The sequence below is a fragment of the Elephas maximus genome, chromosome 19 (genome assembly GCF_024166365.1).
Source record: "Elephas maximus indicus isolate mEleMax1 chromosome 19, mEleMax1 primary haplotype, whole genome shotgun sequence".
NCBI classification, from domain to species: domain Eukaryota; kingdom Metazoa; phylum Chordata; class Mammalia; order Proboscidea; family Elephantidae; genus Elephas; species Elephas maximus.
Genome location: NC_064837.1, coordinates 30,546,938 through 30,571,347, shown reverse-complemented (window position 1 = coordinate 30,571,347; position 24,410 = coordinate 30,546,938). Strand labels below are relative to the sequence as shown.

At 42.0% G+C, this 24,410-nt stretch overlaps 2 protein-coding genes across 2 annotated transcripts; one reads left to right on the top strand and one right to left on the bottom strand.

Annotated features, from left to right (window-relative positions):
• Positions 1 to 1,444: 1,444 nt before the first annotated feature.
• LOC126062458 (C-C motif chemokine 3-like) lies at positions 1,445 to 2,995 on the bottom strand. Its single transcript, XM_049860030.1, has 3 exons — positions 2,724 to 2,995; positions 1,976 to 2,090; positions 1,445 to 1,606 (listed from the first exon to the last, which is right to left on the bottom strand). Exons 1-3 carry the CDS (start codon positions 2,797 to 2,799, stop codon positions 1,516 to 1,518), a joined length of 282 nt encoding a protein of 93 aa, XP_049715987.1. The 5' UTR covers positions 2,800 to 2,995; the 3' UTR covers positions 1,445 to 1,515.
• An 11,364-nt stretch (positions 2,996 to 14,359) lies between these two features.
• On the top strand, positions 14,360 to 15,963 carry LOC126062394 (C-C motif chemokine 3-like). Its single transcript, XM_049859902.1, has 3 exons — positions 14,360 to 14,524; positions 14,879 to 14,993; positions 15,463 to 15,963. The coding sequence occupies exons 1-3, from the start codon at positions 14,449 to 14,451 to the stop codon at positions 15,551 to 15,553; spliced, it is 282 nt and encodes a 93-aa protein (XP_049715859.1). The 5' UTR covers positions 14,360 to 14,448; the 3' UTR covers positions 15,554 to 15,963.
• The last annotated feature ends 8,447 nt before the right edge of the window (positions 15,964 to 24,410 follow it).

The window sequence follows — 24,410 nt, the reverse complement described above, 5'->3', positions numbered from 1 at the left end:
TGGATTCAAACTGCTGACCTTCTGGTTAGCAGCCGAGCTCTTAACCACTGTACAGCCAAGACTCTTGCCTAAGTCCAACTAAATTAGCAACTTCAGAGGTGAGGTCCTGGCTTTGGAGTTTTGAAAGCTCCCCAAGTGATTTGAATGTGAATTCAAGGTTGAAAAGCACTGCTGCCCACTTAAGCCAATCCATGCATCCATCCCCAACAAGAAATATATAAAACCAAAAAAACCAAACCCGTTGCCATTGAGTCGATTCCAACTCATAGAGACCCTGTAAGGCAGAGTAGAACTGCCCCATAGAGTTTCCAAGGAGCACCTGGTGGATTTGAACTGCCGACGCTTTGGTTAACAGCTGTAGCACTTAACCACTACGCCACCAGGGTTTCCAAAATATATATAGCCTTTATAAAAGATATCTATCCCATGTAGGGTTACCAGATAAAATACAGGATACGCAATCAAATTGAAGTTCAGATAAATAATGTACAATTTTTTGGGTAAGTACATCCCAAATATTTTATCAGACATATTTACACTAAAAAAAAAAAATCAATCGTGCATTTTTATTTGCTAGCTATGGCCACCCTAGTCCCCAAGCTTCACCTCAGATACAGCCACGGAGAACATTCTCCCTGAAAGCAGAGTTAAGAACAACTGAGAAGTTGACCAGCGTTCTCAGTCAACTGCCAGGCAGAGCATCCTTGCTAGACTATGAGTGGGGTTTGCTAAACCTTAACTAATATAAGCACTTGACACCGAACCCAGCATGTTGTGAGTCCTCAACAAATGTTAGCCATCAATCTGATTTATGAAGATGAACTTAAGCTCATAAATAGACACCACAGTATGATTCATCTTGGTATTCAGTTAAGTAGAAATTTTTCCTAGATCTTATTAGTTACGATTTCTTTATAAAATAATGTGCAGGAAAGTATCTCCAAGGAGAAGTTTGGTGTCAGTATAATAGTACTCAATCTTTTTCTTCCAGTTTCTGTCCGTTTTCATTTTTCCCTACTTTTCCCCCACTATTCCTCTCAACCCGTGATTTGGATTCGCTGGGAAAACAAAATTAATACTGTCTTCACTAGGTAAATGCTGGTTTTCCTTTTATATAAGTACCTTCAATATTTCAAAACACAGTGCTGGGTTGAATCATTCAATAAGCATTTGGTGTTTGATATTATTTAGTACAATTTTTCCCAAGAGAAAGTTAATCACACTCATTGGCCCCCACATCGAATGTGAGAAGATTGAAGGGGAAGATGGAGGAACAGTGAAGACAATGTCAAGAGATGTTAAAGAAAACATTTATTACATAACACAATTCAACAGTGGAAATAAATTACAAAAATTAAATAAGATACTTAAACTAAAAGTTAAGGAGGGTCCCAGCGTGTGGCCTGGGGTGGCAACCCATAGAAGAGGTGGCTTCTGGGGTTGCAGGGTCATTGTCCTGGCTCAGAGCTCTGCTCCTCAGACCGTCCTCTGATGTAACACCTTCCTTGCTTCCACTCAGAAATTCAGCTCCAGGTCTGTGACGTATTCCTGGACCCAGGCATCACTGGGGTTGGCACAGACCTGCCGGCCCCTTTTTGTTAGGAAGCTGTAGAGAGTGGAAAAGGATTAAACACTGAGGAATCCTGGGCCCACTGTGGTTCCTTCATCCTTCTCTGACCCAGACATCTCAGACCCTATCACATGCTCGTAAAACTTCTCCTTAAACTCAGGATTCTCAGGCCTTCCCTCAGTGTCTCATATGAGGGTCCCCTCAGAAAGCTAACTTCCTGCTGTCATTTTCCCTCCTCTCCTCCCTCTGCCCAGGATGAGGTCCTCCAGAACTCTCTGCAGGGGCCACCCCTGGTGTCTTGCACCCTCATGGACCTCAAAGAGCTGAATATTCAGGGGGGCGCTGCTCCCTATCCCGAACCCTCCCCGTCTCTCCCCAGGAATGCCCAGGAGGACTAGCCCTTACACGACAGCAGGCTTGGAGCACTGGCTGCTGGTCTCATAATAGCTGTCCACAAATTTGCGCTGAATCTGCCGGGAAGTGTAGGAGAAGCAGCAGGCAGTCGGGGTGTCAGCACCAACTGTGGAGGAAGGGACAGAATGAGCCTAAGTCACTGTGAGAGACAGGACAGAAAGATCCCAAGTCATCGTTCAGAAGAAAAGGCAAGGCAGCTGCTCCTGGTGGGGATGTGGAGACGAAGGGATCCAGAATGCAGTTGGCATTTCTTCTCTTCCTTGACATTTTTATTTCTACGTCTTTCTCTCTTTTGATGTTTCTCATTCTCTGTTTATCCTGGTTTTGGGTCTCTAAGTCTCTCTACAGAGAATTTATTTTCTGAAGAACCTACTTGTTTTATTTCTCTTTGAGGAGTTTCATCTGGAATTCATGAGGACAGCCAAAGTGAGTCTATCATTGATCACATCACTGGGAGCCAATTGGACCCAGATTCCACATCTTGTCAGAATTCCAGTTGGGCCTCCATTTTCCATCCATAAAATAAGATTTATCCCTACCTTGCCTCCCAGAGCTGGAGAATAGGATTGCTAAAATAAAACCCCTTGAGAAGGAAAATTTTGCTCAGGAAAGTCTCTGAAATTTCTGTCAAGTTTCTACTTGGAGGGCCTCAAGCCATAGGCTTTGGCATTGTGTCCAAAGTCTGGTCAAAGAGTAGGGGACAAGAGCAAAAGGAAGACAAACAGGAGGACAGACTCACATGAGGCAGAGCAGGTCTGGGAGCAGAGGGCTGCAGCAAGGAGCAGGATGATGAGGGAAGCCCCTGGGATCTCCATAATGCTGGGCAGGTAGAGTGGAGCTCACTGATGGCCAAGTAGAGCTAGGACCTGGAGACTTGAGGCTGTTGGCTCCTTCTTGGAGTCTAACCCATCTCTTCTCTTTATAGGCATCCTTGGGGTATTAGGAGATGGAAACTTGGGGAGACCAAAGAGGAAAATTTTAAACATGGTGTAGGTGTCATGCTGAGTTACATATGCCAGGAGACCTTTGAGCCACAAGGGTTCAGACTCTTTGCAAGAATAGCTCAGTTGCTTACTTGTTGAGGAAATGGTTTCCACAGTGAGAGGAGGTGAGATGTTGGTGTCACCGTGAGACCACTTAGCTGGTTCCTTCTCACAAGAACAGATCTGTCGATAAGGTATTTCTCCCACAGAGCTGAACCTTCTGATATTATTCCCAGCGTTCCAACGACGTAGATGAGACATTGATGATAATGCCCTGGCACAGCCCAAGGTAAAACCATAATGTAGATGAAGAGAGTAGAATTATGGGAGCCTCAACTACCAGAAGAGTGAGATTGAGGTCAGACATTGGCTCATTCCTCACCTGTTCATTATGGAGTCCCTGAGTTAGCCCAGGTGAAGAATCTAAAAATGGGAGATACCATAAATGAAGAGTCTTAAAATATTCTCACCCTTCAACCAGCAAGGCACTCTGCCAGAGACCTGACCTATATATATATAAACACATGTATGAAAGAAAGTTGTATGCACAAAAGTATTTGTCACAGCTTATTCGTATCAATTAAGAGATGAACTACAATTAAATAAATGATAGTATATTCACCTCTTACAATAATAATTAGCCCTTTAAAATTGGGCAAGTAAAAAAATTAAAAAATGAAGTCCTCTTTCCTCAAAAATCTCATTTCCCTGGAGATTCAGAGTTAACAGTTGGAACACTTCCTGTTTCCTTATCGCCAAGTCCAGAGATGGGCATAACCAGGGTTTCTCTGGCAGCTCAATGACATCATTAAGGACTCAGGCTTCTCAAAAGTATCCTCTCTGCTCCCCAACATTTTGCTGAGTTTTCTTGTTTGGGCTCTTCACCTCGTGGTAATAAGACGAAATCGACCCTATGGCAACAGGTTCTGTTTTGGGGTTTCTTTGTTTTTCTTTTTGGTATTGCAGTACATTTGTATTGATTCCAACTTTTAATTGTTATGAATAAAAAGTACCAAACATCTATACGCACAAAACTTTCTCCATACGTGGGGTTTTTTCCTCAGGATATTTTCCTAACTGTAGATATCCTGGGTCAAAAAGTAAAAACATTTAAGGCTCCTAATCTATACAGACACTTCATTATCTGATGCATGTTCATGTCTATTATCCAGCATCCAAACCAGTGATGCCATATTGTAGGAGTTTGTGAATGTTTGATGAATGAAACAGTGATTGAAAGGCCGACCTTGTCCCTCTTGTCATTCCTATAGCCTAGGCTTTCCCGATTCCATTCTGTCTGTTGAGATCCAGATTAAACATGGCTTGGGCTACTCACGAGTCTGTGTTACCATCATATATGTTACATCTGTGCAGTCAAAACACCTGTGAAAAGCATGAGAAATTTCTGCTCTATGGGAGAGAAAATGTGATGGTGCAGTTCATATGTAGATCTTTTCTTGATAGTAGGAATCCACTAAGCTTGGCCTCTTGGTAACTGTTATGGATTGAACCGTGTCCTCCAAAAAGATGCGTTGAAGTCCTAATCCCTGGTGCCTATGAATGTGACCTGGCTTGGAAATAAGGTCTTCGCAGATGTTACCATTTAAGTTAACATAAGGTCATACTGGAGTAGGGTGGGTCCTAATCCAATGAGTGGTGTCCTTATAAAAGAGGGAAAGACACACAAAGGGAAGACAACCATGTGACAACAGAGGCCAGAGATTGGACTGATGAGGCTGCAGGCCAAGGAAAGCCAAGAATTACCAGGAGTCATCAGAAGCTAGGAGAGAGGCATAGAACAGATTCTCCCTCAGACACCCCAGAAGGAACCAACATTACTGACACCTTGGTCTTGAACTTCTACTCTCTAGAACTGTAAGACAATACATTTCTGATGTTTTGAAGCACTCAGCTTGTGGTGCTTTGTTATAGAAACCAATACAGTGGCTTCCCCCTCACTGGTTATTATTTCCCCTGAGCAAGGTGATATCATGGTCCTTCTCACCCAGGGTGTGGCGTAAGTGTGACTTGTGCTTCCAGGATGCGGTGACATCACCTTATGTGGTCAGAACTGCTACAGCAGAGCACCAGAAGCTCTGCTCCGTGGTAGGAACCATTAGTCTGTCTGTCTGTCCGAGTACCTTCTGATCTAACACTAGCATCTCATCTCCTTTCACTGTAGAAAACATTTCCACACAACCGGGCCCAGCAAGTGAGCAACTGAGCTATACTTGTATACCCTATCCCCCTGTGTGACCCAAGAAACCTCGGGATATGCAACTCACAGCATGACACAACTCCACTAGAAACGTCCCGTCTGGTCAGCCCCAGTCTCCAGCTCCTCAGTGTCCAGAGTCCCTGTCCCTATAAAGGGATGGGGGCATGGCTTGATCCCAGAAGGATGCAGGCAGCAATGAGTGCTCAGTACTGTCTTGGCTTTGCCCACAGTCCTCTGCCTACCTACTCTAACAAATTCATGAGATGGTAAATCAGGTGTGATGCTGGGAAGAGGAGACAGAGAGGCCATGAAAAGTAACAGGTTTATTATACTCACAGCTCCCAGAGACGGGGGGCACAGCAGGCCATGATGCAGGACCATGCAGGGGGTTGCACTGAAGGCAAGGTAGCAACAAGCTGGAGTTGTAGGAGAGGGTTTAATGTATGGCAAGCAGGGGGCGTTAGCTAGGTGCCACGAGATTCGGGGAGACTGGGCATTTTGAAAAATTCTGCAGGCTCAGACAGCATAGGGGCTGCCCCTCATTGCTGAGTACCTGGCCCTGGGGACAATTAGAAAGGGTGAATAGCGGCCCAGAAGTAAGAACCTGATAAGAGCAGTGGTTGGAGAATGAACTTAATGAGCTGCTCAAGGAGAATGGACTAGCCTTCAACCAGGGCCTCAAAACTGGGTGAAGACAACATTTAAAGAAAATAATATTGTACTGCCCAGAATCAGAGAGGTCTCTGCCCTGGATGACCATCTCATCACCACGGCCCTCAGCTCACAGGTCTCGTCTATACCATGAGACTCTCTCAACACTTGTCCTTTCTTCATTTATGAGTTGTTCCCCATACTTTGATGAGGGCCTCAACAGACAGATCCTGATCAAAGGGGGGGGGGGTATAGAACAGAATTTCAAATTCTTATGGAATCCATCTCCTAAATTACAGAATGACACATAAAATAAAAAAACCATCTATACAAAACCAAATGGTTGACATTTACCCTAAAACAAAGATGAGAAGGTAAGCTAGGGCAGGGAAATTGTTGTTGTTGTTCTCAGGTGCCGTAGAGTTGGTTTCGACTCATAGCAACCCTATACACAACAAAACGAAACATGGCCCAATCCTGAGCCACCCTTACAATCCTTGTTATGCTTGAGCTCGTTGTTGCAGCCACTGTTGTCAATCCACCTCGTTGAGGGTCTTCGTCTTTTCTGCTGACCCTGTACCCTGCCAAGCATGATGTCCTTCTCCAGGGACTGACCCTCCTGACAACGTGTCCAAAGTATGTAAGATGCAGTCTCGCCATCCTTGCTTCTAAAGAGCTTTCTGGTTGTACTTCGTCCAAGACAGATTTGTTCGTTCTTTTGGCAGTCCATGGTATATACAATACTCTTCGCCAACACCACAATTCAAAGGCGTCAATTCTTCTTCGATCTTCTTTATTCATTGTCCAGCTTTCACATGCATATGATGTGATTGAAAATGCCATGGCTTGGGTCAGGCCTACCTTAGTCTTCAAGGTGACATCTGTCCTCTTCGACACTTTGGAGAGGTCCTTTGCAGCAGATTTACCCAAAGGAATGCGTCCTTTGATTTCTTGACTGCTGCTTCCATGGCTGTTGATTGTAGATCCAAGTAAAATGAAATCCTTGACAACTTCAATCTTTTCTCCGTTTATCATGATGTTGCTCATTGGTCCAGTAGTGAGAATTTTTGTTTTCTTTATGTTGAGGTACAATCCGTACTGAAAGCTGTGGTCTTTGATCTTCATTAGTAAGTGCTTCAAGTCCTCTTCACTTTCAGCAAGCAAGGCTGTGTCATCTGCATAACACAGGTTGTCAATGAGTCTTCCTCCAATCCTAATGCCCCGTTCTTCTTCATATATTCCAGCTTCTCAGATTCTTTGCTCAGCAAACAGATTGAATACGTATGATGAAAGAATACAACCCTGACGCACACCTTTCCTGACTTTCAACCAATCAGTATACCCTTGTTCTGTCCGAACAACTGCCTCTTGATGTATGTAAAAGTTCCTCATGAGCACAATTAAGTGTTCTGGAATTCCCATTCTTTGTAATGTTATCCATAATTTGTTATTATCCACACAGTCCAACGCCTTTGCATAGTCAATAAAACACAGGTAAACATCCTTCTGGTATTCTCTGCTTTCAGCCAGGATCTCTCTGACATCAGCAATGATATCCCTGGTTCCACGTCCTCTTCTGAAACCAGCCTGAATTTCTGACAGTTCCCTGTTGATATACTGCTGCAGCCATTTTTGAATGATCTTCAGCAAAATTTTGCTTGCATGTGATATTAATGATATTGTTCTATAATTTCCACATTTTGTTGGATCACCTTTCTTGGGAATAGGCATAAATATGGATCCCTTCCAGTTAGTTGGCCAGGAAGCTGTCTTCCATATTTCTTGGCATAGACGAGTGAGCACCTCCAGTGCTGCATCTGTTTGTTCAAACATCTCACTTGATATTCCATCAATTCCTGGAGCCTTGTTTTTTACCAATGCCTTCAGAGCAGCTTGGACTTCTTCCTTCAGTACCATCGGTTCCTGGTCATATGCCACCTCTTGAAATGGTTGAACATCAACTAATTCTTTTTGGTATAATGACCCTGTGTATTCCTTCCATCTTCTTTTGATGCTTCCTGAGTTGTTTAATATTTTCCCCCATAGAATCCTTCACTATTACAACTCGAGGCTTGAATTTTTTCTTCAGTTCTTTCAGCTTGAGAAATGCCGAGTGAGTTCTTCCCTTTTAGTTTTCCGTCTCCAGCTCTTTGCACATGTCATTACAATACTTTACTTTGTCTTCTCGAGATGCCCTTTGAAATCTTCTGTTCAGTTCTTTTACTTCATCAGTTTTCCTTTCTCTTTAGCTGCTTGACGTTCGAGAACAAGTTTCAGAGTCTCCTCTGACATCCATCTTGGTCTTTTCTTTCTTTCCTGGCTTTTCAATAACCTCTTGCTTTCTTCATATATGATGTCCTTGATGTCATTCCACAACTCATCTGGTCTTCAGTCACTGGTGTTCAATGTGTCAAATCTATTCTTCAGATGGTCTCTAAATTAAGGTGGGATATACTCAAGGTCATGTTTTGGCACTCATGGACTTGTTCTGATTTTCTTCAGTTTCAGCTTGAACTTACATATGAACAATTGATGGTCTGTTCCACAGTCAGCCTCTGGCCTTGTTCTGGCTGATGATATTGAGCTTTTCCATGGTCTCTTTCCACAGATGTAGTCAATTTGATTTCTGTGTGTTCCATCTGGCCAGGTCCATGCGTATAGTGGCCATTTATGTTGGTGAAAGAAGGTATTTGCAATGAAGAAGTCATTGGTCTTGCAAAATTCTATCATTTGATCTCCGGCATTGTTTCTATCACCAAGGCCATATTTTCCAACTTTCGCATTCCAATCGCCAGTAATCATCAATGCATCTTGATGGCATGTTCAGTCAATTTCATACTCCAGAAACTGATAAAAATCTTCAATTTCTTCATCTTTGGCCCTAGTGGTTGGTGTGTAAATTTGAATAATAGTCATATTAACTGGTCTTCCTTGTAGGCGTATGGATATTATCCTATCACTGACAGCATTGTACTTCAGGAAAGATCTTGAAACATTCTTTTTGACGATGAATGCAACACCATTCCTCTTCAAGTTGTCATTACCAGTATAGTAGACTATATGATTGTCCAATTCAAAATGGCCAATACCAGTCCATTTCAGCTCACTAATGCCTAGGATATCAATGTTCATGTGTTCCATTTCATTTTTGACAATTTCCAATTTTCCTAAATTCATACTTCTTACATTCCAGGTTCCGGTTACTAATGGATGTTTGCAGCTGTTCCTTCTCATTTTGAGTTATGCCACATCAGCAAATGAAGGTCCCGAAAGCTTTACTCCATCCACGTCCTTAAGGTCGACTCTACTTTGTGGAGGTAGCTCTTCCCCAGTCATCTTTTGAGTGCCTTCCAACCTGGGGGGCTCATCTTCCAGCACTATATCAGACAATGTTCCACTGCTATTGATAAGGTTTTCACTGGCTAAAGCTTTTCAGAAGTAGACTGCTGAGTCCTTCTTCCTAGTCTGTCTTAGTCTGGAAGCTCAGCTGAAACCTGTCCTCCATGGGTGACCCTGCTGGTATCTGAATACCCGTGGCACAGCTTCCAGCATCACATCAACACACAAGCCCCCACAGTACGACAAACTGACAGACATGTGGGGGGCAGGGAAACTAGATGAATAGAAATAGAACAACCAGAACGGAAATGATAAAAATGGTGACATATTGTAAAATGTAACAAATGTCATTGAAAAATTTGTATAGAAATTGTTAAATGGAAACCTAATTTGTTGTGTAAACTTTCACCGAAAACACACACAAAAAAAAAAATTCTTATGAAATCCAGATTTACTGAGCCCATTGTCATGGATTGAATTGCGTCCCCCCAAAATATCTGTCAACTTGGCTAGGTCATGATTCCCTTGTATGACTGACTGTATGATTGTCTACCATTTTATCTTCCAATGTGATTTCCCTATATGTTGTAAATCCTATCACTATGATGTAATAAGATGGGTTAGAGGTAATTATACTGATAACATCTACAAGATTAGGTAGTGTCTTAAGCCAATCTCTGGCAATATAAAAGAGAGAAGCAAGCAGAGAGACATGGGGACCTCATACCACCAAAAAAGCAGCATCAGGAACAGAGAGCGTCCTCTGGACCTGAGGTTCCTGAGCTGAGATGCTCCCAGACTCAGGGAAGACTGATGATGAGGACCTTCCTTCAGAGCCGACAGAGACAGAAAGCCTTCCCCTGGAGCTGGCACTCTGAATTTGGACTTGTAGCCTACTAGACTGTGAGAGAATAAATTTCTCTTTGTTAAAGCCATCCACTTGTGGTATTTCTGTTAAAGCAACACTAGATGACTAAGACATCCATTGAGACTGGAAGGACCCCTGAATCTAATGCCTTGAGATGCTCTTTAAACCCTGAACCAAAACTATTCCCTCAAGTAATCATTAAACCAAACAACAGTTTAGCTCTATTGGTAAAGAATGTTCACATTGTACATAGCCTTTTTTAAGGATTTATCTATATGAGATCAAATTGACAACAGTAATTCTAAAGCATAGATGAGAATGTTAGGGAGCACTGAATCTAACTTAATAGTGGTGAAATAATTTGAATAGAGGTAATGAATGATGACACAACTTGAAGAATGTAGTCTATGTCAGTGAATCACACATGTAGAAATTGTTGAATGGGTGTATGGTTTGCTGTGGATATTTTCAAAAACATAAAATAAATTTTTTTTTAATTTTTTTTTTTTTAAGAGGAGTTTTTCCCCAGTCTCTGAGCGGACATCTAAACCACGTCACTAAGTCCTATGGCTTTAGAGTTTTTAAGTGAAATAGAGAACTTCACAGAAGGTTTCAAAATAGTCTGGGTTGTTTCTCAAGGAGTTTTATCTACACTATTCTCTGGATCGGAAAGACAGGGAAGGGCTAGGACCATCTTTATTGGGAAAACTAAGGCCTAACTCAAGTATTAACAAGATGCAGGCACCAGGTCCAGTTGGCGCCTAGGATGAGCCAAGCAGCAGGTTAGCCTCAATCCTTTGTAGGAGCGGAGCGCCCTCCTTTGGGTGATTTACAGAAGATGGTCTCTTGCCATGAAATGTCTTTATAAAACAGATAAAGTTCCCCCAAAATAAATGGAACGAGGACCTCTGTTCCAATAGCTGTATTCCCTGGAAAGGGAGCTAGAGACTGAAGATAAGACAGAGACAGAGATTAAAAACAAAAATTCAGGGTAAAGAAGACATGCCTGGCTTCCTTGGTTGTCTTTGTACCCAACTCCACAGCCCTGAGGAGCGATGTCTCATCTACTTCCTGGCCCTCTCAGAGGATGGAAGAAGCTGACTTAGCTTTTCTACTGAATAACGACTCAGGCTCTTGATGCCTCCTCCTTCACGTGTAGGGCAGACCCCACTGCCTGATGCTTCTCTTATGTCTCCCCAGATCTGTTCCAAATTTGCTGGTGATTATTGTGTGCTCCTACTCTGGTGGCATAGTGGTTAAGTGCTATGGCTGCTAACCAATGGGTCGGCAATTTGAATCTACCAGGTGCTCCTTGGAAACTCTATGGGGTAGTTGTACTCTGTCCTGTAACGTCTCTATGAGTCGGAATTGACTCGATGGTAATGGGTTTGGTTTTTATTGTTTTTTGGTTTTTTTTACCCTGGTGTAATATTCATGCCGGTCCTCTTGCCTGGAGAGAGAGAGGCATGTGGAAGAGAGACAGCCCACAGGACATGGGGAGACAAGTAACCTGTACAGGCACAGGTAGGAGGGTGGGGAGCCATCCTGAGAAGGCCCAGCTTCCTGAGGCTCACTGAGTGTGCAGGACACAGGAAGCAGCCACAGAGGTGCTTTCTGACCTGGTCTGGGGCCTTCAGGGAACCAGGGAGGAGCTGTCCAAGCAGAGAAAGGAGAGAGGCAAGAAAGTGACAGCAGGAGAGAGACTGCCACATGAGTCACCCAGGGAAGGTACTTGGGGATATGAGGGCTGGGGACAGTCTTTGAAACATAAACTGGTCCTGAGCTTCATACGTTAGAGAGAGGGATAGAGAGATCTTGGTGGGCGTGAGAATTTTCTTGCTAAACAACCCAATAGGCAATGGACAAAAGACTTGAATAGACACTTCACAAAAGAAAATACACATACTGCTAATAAATACATGAAGCAGCGTCCAACATCATAGGGCATCAGGGAGGTGCAAATTAAAACCACACTGAGATACCACTACACCCCACCAGAATGATTATAATCTAAAAGACTGACACTATCAAGTATGGACAAAAAAGCAGAGTGAGTGGGTCTCATGCATTTCTGGTGGGAGTATAACTTCACAACCACTTTGGAAAACGGTAAGGCGTCTACTACCAAATTTTATCTGTGTATTAAAATCTGATTCTGCAAGGTCATTCTTTGGTACGTACTCAACAAAAAATGTGCCCCAAAGGACACGCACAAGAGTATTTATAGCAGCATTATTCATAATAGCTCCCAAACTAGAGGCAACTCTAATGTCCATCAACACTGAAATAGACAAATTGTAGTGTGTTCATGTAATGGAATACTACACAGAAATGAAAAATTTCAAACTGTGGCTACATACAACAACATAGACGAATCTGACAAACATACTTTAAGTAAAAGATTGAGTAATACAAACAAAAACCTACTTTATGATCTCATTTAAGTAAATTTCAAAAACTCATGTTGAGAGAGATAAGCCAGTCACAAAAGGACAAACACTGTACGATCTCACTTATATGAAATAAGTAAATATATGAGTCAAAAAACAAAACCTGTTACCCTCTAGTCGATTCTGTCTCATAGCAACCCTACTGGACAGAGTAGAACAGCCCCGTAGAGTTTCCAAGGTACCACCGGTGGATTCAAACAGCCAACCTTTTGGATAGCAGCCGATCTCTTAACCACTGGACCACCAGGGCACCAAGAAAATATATAGAAACCAAAAATTATTAGTGGTTACCAGGGGCAGGAGGGAGGGAGAAAGAAGGAGTTTTGGCTTAAGGTGCTTTGAATGTATGTTAAAGGTGGTGGGATTACTTGGAAAAAGATAGTGAGAATGGCCGTACTACCTGAAGAAAGTAATCAGTGTCACTGAATTGTGCACGCAGAAATTGTTCAATTGTCATATTTTTTTTGTGTGTATTTTCACCCCAAAATATATATACATATGTTTAGAAAATAAACAAACAACAACAACAAAAAAACAGGCAAAGATAGTCTATGAGGCTAGATGTCAGGATAGTGGTAAAACTGGAAGAGAGAGGAGAGGGTATAGATGGGGAGAGGGCACCAGAGAAGGCTATTGTTCTGTTTCTTGAACTGAGCAGTGGTTGCACGGTTGTGTGCATTTAGTAATAATTCTTCAAGCTCTACACTTGTGGTGTGTTCATATTTCTGTTACATCTCATTAAAAAGGAAATCCCTAATATCCCAAACAAAACCACCATTAAGGTTTTATTTCACTCTCTTTGGGTTTTTTTTTAATGAAATTACTTATGAAATTTTTCACCTTGCTTGTTAATATTTAATACTAAAAATGAAGTATTTGCACTTCATTCTATTTGTTTAAGAGGGTGCCTAATGGTCCAGCAGTTGGTTTACTTTATCATGCCACCATTGTAGAGTCCCTGGATGGTGCAAACAGTGAAACATGCTTGAATGTTAATGGAGAGGTTGGAGGTTTGAGTCCACTCAGAGGCACCCCGGAAGAAAAGTCTGGCAATCTATTTCTGAAAAATCAGCCATTGAAAACCCTATGGAACATAGTTCTCCTCTGACACACAGAGTCTCCATGAGCTAGAATCGATTTAATAGCAACTATTGTTTCCCCGCCACCAACACCACCATTGTAGAATATGTAGTTTGGTACCAACTATTTGATCAAAAATAAGCTGTGTCAAACACTGTTCCTAAAACTGTCTCCATTTGTAGGTTCATTTCCATAGGATAGGTTTTGAGAAGTGGAGTCTCTGATTTAAAGAGTATGAATACTTTTAAGGCTGCTAACCCTCATCCAGTGCTGAGCCCAGTGACCTCATTGTAGGCCTACGGTGAATATTTAGTAAATGAAGCCATTACTGGAAGGCTAACCCTACTTTTACCATACGTCCCAACCACACCTAGATGTCTGTCCATTTAGATGCAGTTAAGCTTAGCTTAGGCTTCTCCAGGCTCAGTGGCATCATTGCACATGTCGCATTTATTCAGTCAGAACAATTGCGGAAATCCATCAGAATGTTCTGCCCTGTGGAAGGAGGCTGTGAATTCTCACTTTAAAGAGATACCCATCATGTGAGGAGGAAACAGCTAAGCATGATTCCAAATTCCAGTCACCCATCTGGAGAACAAACTTCCTCATAAACACCCCAACCAAGTAAGCAGCTAAGCCATTCTTGTGTGTCCCTTAAACTCTGGTAACCATAGGCAACCTTGGGTAATGTAATTCACATGACACAATTATGCTTAAAATTTTCTTGCCTAGGCACCTTCAATTTCCATGTCTTGTGACCCAGGGATGTCTATAAGAAGTAGGGGAGATAGCTCAGATCCCAGAAGGAAGTCAGCAGTAGTGCATTTCCAAGGACCTGCTCAGCTCTGCCCACATTTCTCTGCCTGTCCAGCATCATGAAGGTCTCCGTGGCTGCCCTCTTCATCCTCCTCTTCAACTTGGTCCTCGGCTTCCAAGACTCCTCTCAAACAAGTGAGTCAGTTGTTCAGTTTTCTTTCACAGTCGTTCACCACACTCTTGCCAGAAATCAGACATCTTCCAAGGGCTGTGGCCTGAGACTCCCCATATGAAATTGTTGTTGTGCTTCTCTTGTGCTGTCAAGTCAATTCTGACTCATGACAAACCCATGAGTCACAGAGTAGAACTGCTCCATAGGGTTTTCTTGGCCGTGATCTTTACAGAAAAAAAAAAAAAAATACAGAAGCAGCTCCTTTTTCCCCAAAACTTCAACTCTGATTTATGCTGCCTCTCTCTGCTTCTTCCTGGTTCTCTCAGGGCTACTTGTTCTCCTCAGCAATGACTCCTGTTACCCTTGCTCCCTCACAGATTATGTTTACACTCCATCCAACTGCTGCCTCTCCTACACTTCCCGGCCACCACCCCAAAAAGTTGTGATTGCCTATTTTAAAACCGGCGGCGAGTGCACCAAGCCTGGTGTCATGTAAGTATCTGTTTCCCTGCCTGTCCCTGGGAAAAGACAGGCAGGACACATCAGGAAAGAGTGTCCATAGAAGCTGAGGTGAGGAGCAGCTCTCAAGTAACCAGCTGATAAGTAAGGAGCCATCCTAGGAAAGCCCATCCCTCTGGAGACCTGTATGGGCACAGGACACAGGGAGAGAGGCCACTGGGCTGTTTCCTGACATGGCTGGGGCCTGCAGGGAGCCAACAGTGACCCTTCCGAAAGTAGACGGAAGAGAGGAGAGGACCAGACAGCAGAAAGAGGGTGGCCTGAAAGAGTCCCCATAAATCACTCAGGGAAGGACTGGGGGTCCCTGGGGTTTAGGGGATGATTCCTTGATAAAATGGACTAGTCCTGAGTCTCCCAGGACCTGAAGAGGGAGGAAGGAGTCATAATTAGTCAAGAATGTCCTTACTCATTTCTCTATATGATACTTCTGCTCTCTCCACAGTTTCTTCACCAAAAAGGGTTACCATGTCTGTGCTAATCCCAGGAGCGACTGGGTGCAGAAATATGTCCGGGACCTGGAGCAGAATTCCTGAGTTGTCTAGAAGAAACCAGTTAGAGGGGTGGGTAGACTGGGGAGCAGAAACTTGAACTAGGGGAATAACCTCATAACCCCAGATGTCCTTCTCCTATAGGTCCCTCCTTTCACTAACCATACTCTAAAATCTTTCATAACTTTAGTTTATGCAAGCCATTTAAATATTCTAAATTGTTTTACTCCTTGGATGTTTTCTCTGAGAAATCTTATTGCATCCTCTTATCCCCACCATCCCTTCCCACTGGGCTATGAGTCCCAGTGGCTGACTCATATTTAGAATGATCCTGCTGTTCTCTCTAGGTAGACATTGAACCAAATCCATCCACAGATGCTTACTGAGTTTTTCTGAGCCCTTTACTCTGCTAAAAATGCCAGAACAATAAAGATACTTTTCATGTTTTTAAGTAAACCTCAGACATATGGTTATTCCATTGTTTTTGTTTTCCTAAAAAATCCATTTCAATGGTTGAAAGGAATAAAAGGGAATGATTAGGGGGGACATCTGAGTAGGAAGGGAAGACAAGAGAAAGAGGATGAGTGCCATTCTAATTACAACAGACTTTACACTGGTGATACATCCCCTATAGACTGAAAAAAAAAGCTAACTATTAAAAAGAAAAATTTGTATGTATCGGGAAAGTCCACCACTTAAATGAACACCAATGTAAGACATTCTGTCATGCATTATTATAAATTAAGCTTTCTTAAGAATACAAGTTAACAGTTTTTGAGAGCTTCCTATGAGCCATGGTCTGTGCTAAGAGGTTTACAGGCATTCTCTAGCCTTCGAAGTGTCATTTTGTATATACTCTTAATTCCCATCTGACATATGAAGAAATGGTTTCAGTGAGTTGAAAAAACTTGCCCAAGGTCACACAGCTAGTAGTGTTGGAATCAAACTTACAGACCAGAGTTCAAGACCCAATCTTAATTAACCACCAGGAAAGCTTCCCTCGATGAGCCCGTGTTCTACCTAGACCATATCTATCAGAAATGCACAGCTCCCTGATAAGAGACAGTCTACTCCAGGTAAGCAAAGACCATCCTCTTGGGTGGGGTAATGGCCAGACAGCTCTATCTTCTAGTACATCACTTGATCTATAGGAAATTTATTCTTTCTTGAAAAGTAAGTGCAACAAAGTCTTCCTACCCAGCCGTTTATTGCCAGTTGCCTTTTCGCCTGTGCCAATAGGCTGTAAGCCTAACAACATACCTGCTGTTATGCAGAAATCTCAATTTGGGAATGAACAGAAGTTCTTCCCTCCTTGCAGACAAATTGTTACACATGACTCTTTTTCCAAGATACATCCCTTCTCTTGGTTCCATTGGGTAGAGGAGTGACAGCAGTTTGTACCAGCATCAATTTTTCTCTCCTTGCACCATTCCCCAATCTTTAATTATATAGACTGGAGGAAGTGCGGGGTTAGGAGTGAAGATGGTGGGGCCTGTCTTGCTATCTCCAGGTTCTATTCACCTTGGAGCATATATTTGGCCCCAATTATTGGACCATCTCTTTAGAAAAATTGCAACAAGGCAAGCCTTCTCAACATCTTGCATTACTCTACAAAAAATTTCAGGAAGTCAGAGGGAAGCAATAGTTCCTAATGCTTGAGAACAAATGGGAAGAAATATATGTTAATGAAGTTTTAACTCCAGAACAGCTCCACTTGTTCCCCACAATTTTGGGGCTGGGGAGGGGAGGAATGTGCCATGCATATGATTGACAGAGAAGTAATATCCTTCATTGAAAACAACAGATGAATGAGAAAAAGGCAAGCATATGCTGAACATTTAGGGGTATTAAGCAAACATTTTTCTATTTCAAAGAAATTAAAATATTCCCTTTCTCCATAATCTCTCTATGCCATTATCAGAGATGAAAGTGAATTTCACTTAGACTAGATCAAGTAGCCTGGGGAGTGAAAATAACAGGTGCTCAAGCAATTTGTTATATAATAACTAGAATGGGTACGAGAGAGTGAGTGAAAGAAAATAGGATTGCTGCAGGACTGCTGCTCATGGCAATGGTTGTTGTTGTTGTTAACTGCTGATGAGTCAGCCCCCGACTCATGGAGACCCCATATGTTACAGAGTAGAACTGCTACATAGGGTTTTCTTGGCTATAATCTTTATGGAAGCAGATCACCAGGCGTTTTCTTCCTTGGAGCCACTGGGTGGGTTTGAACTGCCAACCTTCAGGTTGGCAGCTGATCACAAACTACTTGCTCCACCCAGGCTCCTTCTCATAATGGTAGAGCAAGTAATTTTGACAAAATTGAAGATAACTAAAAAAGAAAGCTAAATCTATTTTTAAACACCTTCAAAATAGTGTCTGAGAACTAAAAATTAGTAAGAATTATTGATTTGAGATCCCAGAAATCCATAGATACAAACCTAGCGTTCTAGGCCTCTTCTAGACTAAGGATGTTTGCAGTTCAGAAGAGGTGGCTGAAAAGGTAAACTGAACCACTGACAGCCTCAACAAACTGGAGGGAAAAATGAGATCCAGGGCTGTCCAAGTGTAGGAACCTTTGGAAATCATCCTCTGCTTGGGCTGATACCTGAGGAGTAGAAGTAGATCAGAAGTGAAAAAAAAAAAAAGTGAACCAGTCCTTAAATAGACAGGTGCCCACTTTCAGACACCTGGGTGACCCAGAAAATCTCAAGCCCTGAAATCTTTTTAACATAATCCAGATTCTAGTGCAATAGATGGCTGATTTAAAAAAAAAAAAAAAAAAAGCTTAAAATTTTGGGCAGTAATCTGGAAACTCAACACAAAAAAAACAAAAATCCTCAAAACTGGTCCAATGAGCAACATCATGATAAACAGAGAAAATATTGCAGTTGTCAAGTATTTCATATTACTTGGATTTACAATCAACTCGCATGGAAGCAGCAGTCAAGAAATCAAACAATGTATTGCACTGGGCAAATCTGCTGCAAAGGACTTCTTTAAAGTGTTGAAAAACAAAGATGTCACTTTGGGGACTAAGGTGCACCTGGCCCAAGTCATGGTGTTTTCAATCATCTCATATGCATGCAAAAGCTGGACAATGAATAAGGAAGGCTGAAGAAGGACTGATGCATTTGAATTATGGTGTTGTCAGAGAATATTGAATATGCCATGGACTGCCAAAAGAACAAACAAATCTGTCTTGAAAGAAATACAGCCAGAATTCTCCTTAGGAGTGAGGATGCTGAGGTTTCGTTTCATGTACTTTGGACGTGTTATTTGGAGGGATCAGCCCCTGGTGAAGGACATCATGCTTAGTAAAGTAGAGGATCACCAAAAAAGAGGAAAACCCTCAATGAGATGCAACAGTGGGCTCTAACATAGCAAATATTGTAAGGATAGCACATCACCAGGAAGTGTTTCATTCTGTTGTAGATAGGGTTGCTATGAGTCAGAGCCAATTCGATGGCACCTAACAAGAACAACAATCTGGTAACTATAATAAGTACTTTTGCAGATTTGGAAAAGAGCCAAAAAGAAATGCTAGAACTTAAAAAAAAATCAATGACTGTAATGAAAACTCAATGAACAAGTTTAAGAGCAGATTAAAAGCAACTGAAGAAATATTCATAATGTTTAAAAAAAAAAAACATTGCTGTTGAGTTGATTCCAACTCCTACTGATACTGGAGGACAGAGTAGAACTGCCCCATAGGGTTTCCAATGAGCACCTGGTGGATTTGAACTGCTGACCTTTTGGTTAGCAGCCCAACTCTTAACCACTACACCACCAGTGTTTCCTCACAAAGTGAAAGCACGCTGAAATGAAGTGAGGAGAAGGAGAAAGATGGAAAACACAAAAGAGAGATTAGAGTGTCTGTCATCTGATTAATTGGAATGCCAAAACTAGGGGAGAGAATGAGACCGCAGGTGTATCTGAAGAGGTAATGGCTAAAATTTTTACAATACTCATGAAGGGTATCATTTCAAAGATAAGTAAGAATAAGTAAGAAATCCACACCTACACACATGGTTTAATGGCTGTTTGTGTACCAGCCATCTACTCTTTAAATGTTATAAATAATCTTACTTATATGATTATTTATTCATCATCACTCAGATGATGTGTAAATTTTAAAAAGTGACTTCATATTATAGGCACTTGAAGAGTGTTTGATAAATTAACAAAATCCTAAAAATGTTGACCTTTCTCTTGTCATATCTTGGAATATTGGGATATCCAGGCTATTTCAATAATATTTTGTCCATTCGAGTGAGGATTATTCATGACTGGAACCATTTATGGCATCAACATTTATATAACATCTGTGTGTCCAGAGCAGTTGTGAGGGAACATCAGAACCTTCTGCTTTATGGGAGAGAAACTGTCAGCCCACAGTTCATAAATATATCTGTTCTTTTGAGGAAGCCTGTGGGCAATACCAACTCCTGTTCACCCACTAACTGGGGAAATCTTTTCTTCAGAAGAACACCAATGAATTGAGGAAATAATTTCCTCAGAAGTGTCTCAATCAGCAGAAAAAATTGAGCTGTCCTTGCTTTCACTCTGAACCCATGTGTTGACCAAAGGGTCCTCTGGGTTATGCAACTCACAGATAACACCAAAACCATGATTAAAATTTTCCCCTCCCATCTCCGTCCATTTCCATCTTCTGATGCCATGGGCTTTCCATGAAGAGAAGAGGCGATGGCTTGGACCCAAGAAGAAAGTACCAGCTGCAAGTACTCAAGTTTTGTCCTCGCTGTGGGGACGCTTCAGCCAGCCTCCTGTCTGCCCAGCATTATGGTAGCTTCCATGACTGCCTTCACTGTCCTCTTCCTCATGACAGCCCTCTGCTCCCAGGCTTCCTCAGTACTACTACGTTGAGCCTGCCTCCCTTCTGCCTTTTCCAGATGTCACCCTCTCTCTGGCCCAGAATGAGATCACATGGAATATGTCCTATAACAAAGATTCCCCAAGTGAAAATGGAACACTAAACATGGGATTTTGAAATGCCCTGATCATTTTCTCCAAGAGGTCTTTCTCTCAAAAGGGTTCAGAGAGTGGGGCCAAACCACCAGTTGCCATTGAGTCAATTCCTACTCATGGCAACCTCATGTGTGTCAGAGTAGAACTGTGCTTCATAGAGTTTTCAATGGCTGATTTTTTCAAGTAGATCTCCAGGACTTTCTTCCAAGGTACCTCTGGGTGGACTTGAATTTCCAACATTTGTTCAGCAAACAAGCATGCTAACCATTTGTATACCCAGGGAATCCAAGAATGGGACAGGGAAAGTTAATTCCCACTTTATAGATGAGATCTTTGAGGCATAATTCACTGAGTTGTTGGCAACAGGCCAACTCCACGTCTATTTATTTCCCATTGGTGCAGGTAAATTTAGATTCAGTCAGCTGTTCTCAAGAGTTCCATCCTTATGATAACTTATAAGAGATGCCCCACCTATATATCTGTTGTGTTGTGACAGCATAGGCTAGATGAATTTCTCACCCAAAAAGCTGGGAAGCCAGATAAGACATTTTAAAGAGCTAAGGATGTGGCAGTCTACTTCTGAAAAGCATTAGCCAGTGAAAACCTTATGAATAGCTGTGGAACATTGTCTGACATAGTGCTGGAAGATGAGCCCCCCCAAGTTGCAAGGCACTCAAAAGATGACTGGTGAAGAGCTGCCTTCTCAAAGTAGAGTCGACCTTAAAGACGTGGATGGAGTAAGCTTTCGGGACCTTCATTTGCTGATGTGGCATGACTCAAAATGAGAAGAAACAGCTGCAAACATCCATTAATAATCGGAACCTGGAATGTACGAAGTACAAATCTAGGAAAATTAGAAATCATAAAAAATGAAATGGAACACATAAACATTAATATCCTAGGCATTAGTGAGCTGAAATGGACTGGTATTGGCCATTTTGAATCGAACAATCATATAGTCTACTATACTGGGAAAGACAAGTCGAAGAGGAATGGTGTTGGATTCATCGTCAAAAAGAACGTTTCAAGATCTATCCTGAAATAGAATGCTGTCAGTGATAGGATAATATCCACACGCCTACAAGGAAGACCAGTTAATACAACTATTATTCAAATTTACACACCAACCACTAGGGCCAAAGATGAAGAAATAGAAGATTTTAATCAGCTGCTACAGTCTGAAGTTGATTGAACATGCAATCAAGGTGCATTGATAATTACTGGTGATCAGAATGTGAAAGTTGGAAACAAAGAAGAAGGATCAGTAGTTGGAAAGTATGGCCTTGGTGATAGAAACAATGCCGGAGATAGAATGATAGAATTTTGCAAGACCAACGGCTTCTTCATTGCAAATACCTTCTTTCACCAACATAAACGGTGAGTATACACATGGACCTGGCCAGATGGAACACACAGAAATCAAATTGACTACATCTGTGGAAAGAGACCATGGAAAAGCTCAATATCATCAGTCAGAACAAGGCCAGGGACTGACTGTGGAACAGACCATCAATTGTTCATATGCAAGTTCAAGCTAACACTGAAGAAAATCAGAGCAAGTCCACGAGAGCCAAAATACGGCCTTGAATATACCCCACCTGAATTTAGAGCCCATCTCAAGAATAGATTTGACCCATTGAACACTAGTGACTGAAGACCAGACAAGTCGTGGAATGACATCAAGGACATCATATATGAAGAAAGCAAGAGGTTATTGAAAAGCCAGGAAAGAAAGAAAAGACTAAGATGGATGTCAGAGGAGACTCTGAAACTTGCTCTTGAGTGTCCAGCAGCTAAAGCAAAAGGAAGAATTCGTGAAGTAAAAGAACTGAACAGAAGATTTCAAAGGGCATCTCGAGAAGACAAAGTAAAGTATTGTAATGACATGTGCAAAGAGCTGGAGATGGAAAACTAAAAGGGAAGAACTCACTCGGCATTTCTCAAGCTGAAAGAACTGAAGAAAAAATTCAAGCCTCGAGTTGCAATAGTGAAGGATTCTATGGGGGAAAATATTAAACGACTCAGGAAGCATCAAAAGAAGATGGAAGGAATACACAGGGTCATTATACCAAAAAGAATTAGTCGATGTTCAACCATTTCAAGAGGTGGCATATGACCAGGAACCGATGGTACTGAAGGAGGAAGTCCAAGGTGCTCTGAAGGCATTGGTAAAAAACAAGGCTCCAGGAATTGATGGAATATCAAGTGAGATGTTTGAACAAACAGATGCAGCACTGGAGGTGCTCACTCGTCTGTGCCAAAAAATATGGAAGACAGCTTCCTGGCCAACTAACTGGAAGGGATCCATATTTATGCCTATTCCCAAGAAAGGTGATCCAACAAAATGTGGAAATTATAGAACAATATCATTAATATCACATGCAAGCAAAATTCTGCTGAAGATCGTTCAAAAACGGTTGCAGCAGTATATCAACAGGGAACTGCCAGAAATTCAGGCTGGTTTCAGAAGAGGACGTGGAACCAGGGATATCATTGCTGATGTCAGATGGATCCTGGCTGAAAGCAGAGAATACCAGAAGGACGTTTACCTGTGTTTTATTGATTATGCAAAGGCATTTGACTGTGTGGATCATAACAAACTATGGGTAATATACAAAGAATGGGAATTCCAGATCACTTAATTGTGCTCGTGAGGAACATTTACATACGTCAAGAGGCAGTTGTTCGGACAGAACAAGGGTATACTGATTGGTTGAAAGTCAGGAAAGGTGTGTGTCAGGGTTGTATTCTTTCACCATACCTATTTAATCTGTATGCTGAACAAATAATAAGAGAAGCTGGACTATATAAAGAAGAATGGGACATCAAGATTGGAAGGAGACTCATTAACAACCTGCATTATGCAGATGACACAACCTTGCTTGCTGAAAGTGAAGAGGACTTGAAGCACTAACTGATGAAGATCAAAGACCACAGCCTTCAGTATGGATTACACCTCAACATAAAGAAAACAAAAATTCTCACAACTGGACCAATGAGCAACATCATGATAAACAGAGAAAAGATTGAAGTTGTCAAGGATTTCGTTTTACTTGGATCCACAATCAACAGCCATGGAAGCAGCAGTCAAGAAATCAAAAGATGCATTACATTGGGCAAATCTGCTGCAAAGGAGATTTAAAGATGTCACCCTGAAGACTAAGGTGAACCCGACCCAAGAAATGGTATTTTCAATCACATCATATGCATGTGAAAGCTGTACAATGAATAAGGAAGACCAAAAAAGAGTTGACGCCTTTGAATTGTGGTGTTGGCGAAGAATATTGAATATACCATGGGCTGCCAAAAGAACGAACAAATCTGTCTTGGAAGAAGTACAATCAGAATGCTCTTTAGAAGCAAGGATGGCGAGACTGCGTCTTACATACTTTGGACGTGTTGTCAGGAGGGATCAGTCCCTGGAGAAGGACATCATGCTTGGCAGAGTACAGGGTCAGTGGAAAAGAGGAAGACCCTCAATGAGGTGGATTGACACAGTGCCTGCAACAACGAGCTCAAGCATAACAACGATTGTAAGGATGGCGCAGGACCAGGCAGTATTTCGTTCTGTTGTGCATAGGGTCGCTATGAGTCGGAACCGACTCGATGGCACCTTACAACAACAACAACAAGTCTCCTGAAGAATAAGAATAAAAACCAAAATAGAGAGACAGAGACAGGAATAGGAAAATTACTAGGAAAAAAATCACATGCCCCAGTTCATCTGAGTTCTCAGACCTTGATAAATGTCTCCTTCCAGTTCTTTCTTACCCTTCGATGGAAGAAGCAGTTGATTTTCTTTTGCTTCTAAATGACTCAGTCTCAAGCTATCCCTTCTTCTACACACGTTGTTGATACTCCAACCTCCTGCTGCTTCTCTTACACTTCCTAGAAGATCCCTTAAAATATCATA

Bases quoted from the DNA above. Each gene is read 5' to 3' on its own strand.
- LOC126062394 (XM_049859902.1), top strand. From the start codon at position 14,449: ATGAAGGTCTCCGTGGCTGCCCTCTTCATCCTCCTCTTCAACTTGGTC. The intron at 14,525-14,878 runs GTGAGTCAGTTG...GCTCCCTCACAG, and splicing joins CCAAGACTCCTCTCAAACAA to ATTATGTTTACACTCCATCC. The intron at 14,994-15,462 runs GTAAGTATCTGT...CTCTCTCCACAG, and splicing joins TGCACCAAGCCTGGTGTCAT to TTTCTTCACCAAAAAGGGTT.
- LOC126062458 (XM_049860030.1), bottom strand. From the start codon at position 2,799: ATGGAGATCCCAGGGGCTTCCCTCATCATCCTGCTCCTTGCTGCAGCC. The intron at 2,091-2,723 runs GTGAGTCTGTCC...CTTCCTCCACAG, and splicing joins CCAGACCTGCTCTGCCTCAT to TTGGTGCTGACACCCCGACT. The intron at 1,607-1,975 runs GTAAGGGCTAGT...CACTCTCTACAG, and splicing joins TGCTCCAAGCCTGCTGTCGT to CTTCCTAACAAAAAGGGGCC.